Source organism: Psammomys obesus, unplaced genomic scaffold, assembly GCF_907164565.1.
Source record: "Psammomys obesus unplaced genomic scaffold, mPsaObe1.curated_primary_1811, whole genome shotgun sequence".
Classification (NCBI taxonomy): domain Eukaryota; kingdom Metazoa; phylum Chordata; class Mammalia; order Rodentia; family Muridae; genus Psammomys; species Psammomys obesus.
This window is the reverse complement of record NW_026587216.1, coordinates 32,629,038-32,630,471: the sequence shown is the minus strand read 5'-3', so window position 1 is coordinate 32,630,471 and position 1,434 is coordinate 32,629,038. Positions and strand designations below refer to the sequence as shown.

At 47.3% G+C, this 1,434-nt stretch overlaps 1 protein-coding gene across 1 annotated transcript; it reads right to left on the bottom strand.

Moving 5' to 3' along the window:
- Window positions 1-520: 520 nt before the first annotated feature.
- On the bottom strand, window positions 521-1,159 carry LOC129673418 (protein phosphatase inhibitor 2-like). Its single transcript, XM_055603196.1, has one exon. It carries the CDS (start codon window positions 1,157-1,159, stop codon window positions 521-523), a length of 639 nt encoding a protein of 212 aa, XP_055459171.1.
- Between the last annotated feature and the right edge of the window lie 275 nt (window positions 1,160-1,434).

Below are 1,434 nucleotides of genomic sequence, written 5' to 3'. Positions count from 1 at the left end.
TCTAGAAGTGACAAGAATAAATTAGTTTCCCACAATGACAATCTCTAAAGCATAAAAAGCTGGATAATAACTTAAACAAATTAACCATTGTTCTTACAAAAGCAAAGCAGTTTTGGACTAATGACATTACACTATATTTGTGGTGAAGTAGGAGGCACAAGAACACATGCAACAGGGGCTGGAGCGATAACGCAGAGGTTAAGAGCATTGAGTGCTCTTCCAGAGGTCCTGAGTTCAATTCCCAGCAACCACATGGTAGCTCACGACCGTCTGTGATGGAATCTGATTTCCTCTTCTGGTGTGTGTGAAAACAGAGAATTCATATACATAAAATAAATAAATCTCTAAAAGTAAAAGAATACATGCATAATTAGGCATTTTCCACCTAATCAGTCTCTATGGTTATCACTTAATTCTTGGCGTGTACTTTGATAAGTCACGAACTGTAGCGAGAAAGCAACATGCTCCTGGTAACAAGGTTTGTATTTGACAAGCGACTGCGTGGCTGAACACACTTCTTTTACGAACTTTGTGATTTGTGTTGCAGATGGTCACTGGCTGTAGAGCCTTGATTTGACGCTTCCGTGTTCCTGCTGCCTCCACCTGTAGTCTCTGACATTTCTTCAACTTCGTCATCATCATGGAGCTCTTTTGAAATTAACTGTCTGGCTATTTTAATATTCAGTCCTTCGTTGTAGTGAAGCTTCCTTTTTGCTTCAAACTGCCGCTTCTTTTCTCGCTCCTCCGGGGAGAGGTCATTATCCTCCTCTCCACTGATTTCTTGGTCCCGAGTCTGATACTTTGGCTCCGAGCCTTCCGCTGCAGCTAATTTCTTAGCTAAGACATCTGGAGTCGAGACTTCATTGCCTTCCAAATCACTACAGGCCTCTTCATCGTCACCTAACATACAGTGGTAAGGAGTGTTTGGCTCATCTATTTTCATCAAACCATAGTCTTTGTCAGCTAGATGATACGTTGCCAGGATGTTCATTTCATCCCACCTCTGGGACTTTTTACTCAGCTCCTCTTTGACGCTCCGGCGGGGCTGTTCGGCGGAGGCCACCACCGGGGAAGCCGCAGAGGTCTTGTTCTTCAGGATCCCCTTGATGGGCCTGCGAGAGGCCTTGGAGGCCGCTGGTCGCTCCGGCTGTCGGCTCATGATCGCTGCTGGCGTGGGGTCCTGGAGAACAGGTGGGCGCTGCTCAGACTCTCCGGGCAGCCCGGAGCCCAGGCCGGGCTAAAGCAGCCGCATCCGCTGTGGTAGAAACCATTACCAGCGTCACTGTCACGGCACAATAACTGCAAGGCCGGAGTGGACACCGCGCAGCCGGCGGCCCTTCGCTGCTGCCTGCACAGTAGCCCACAGCCTAGTCGGGATCCTGTTTTGTTTTGTTTTAATTACTATCGTTTATTACAATTATTCAGTTTGTATCC

Coding starts and splice junctions, on each gene's coding strand:
- LOC129673418 (XM_055603196.1), bottom strand. CDS start 1,159: ATGAGCCGACAGCCGGAGCGACCAGCGGCCTCCAAGGCCTCTCGCAGG.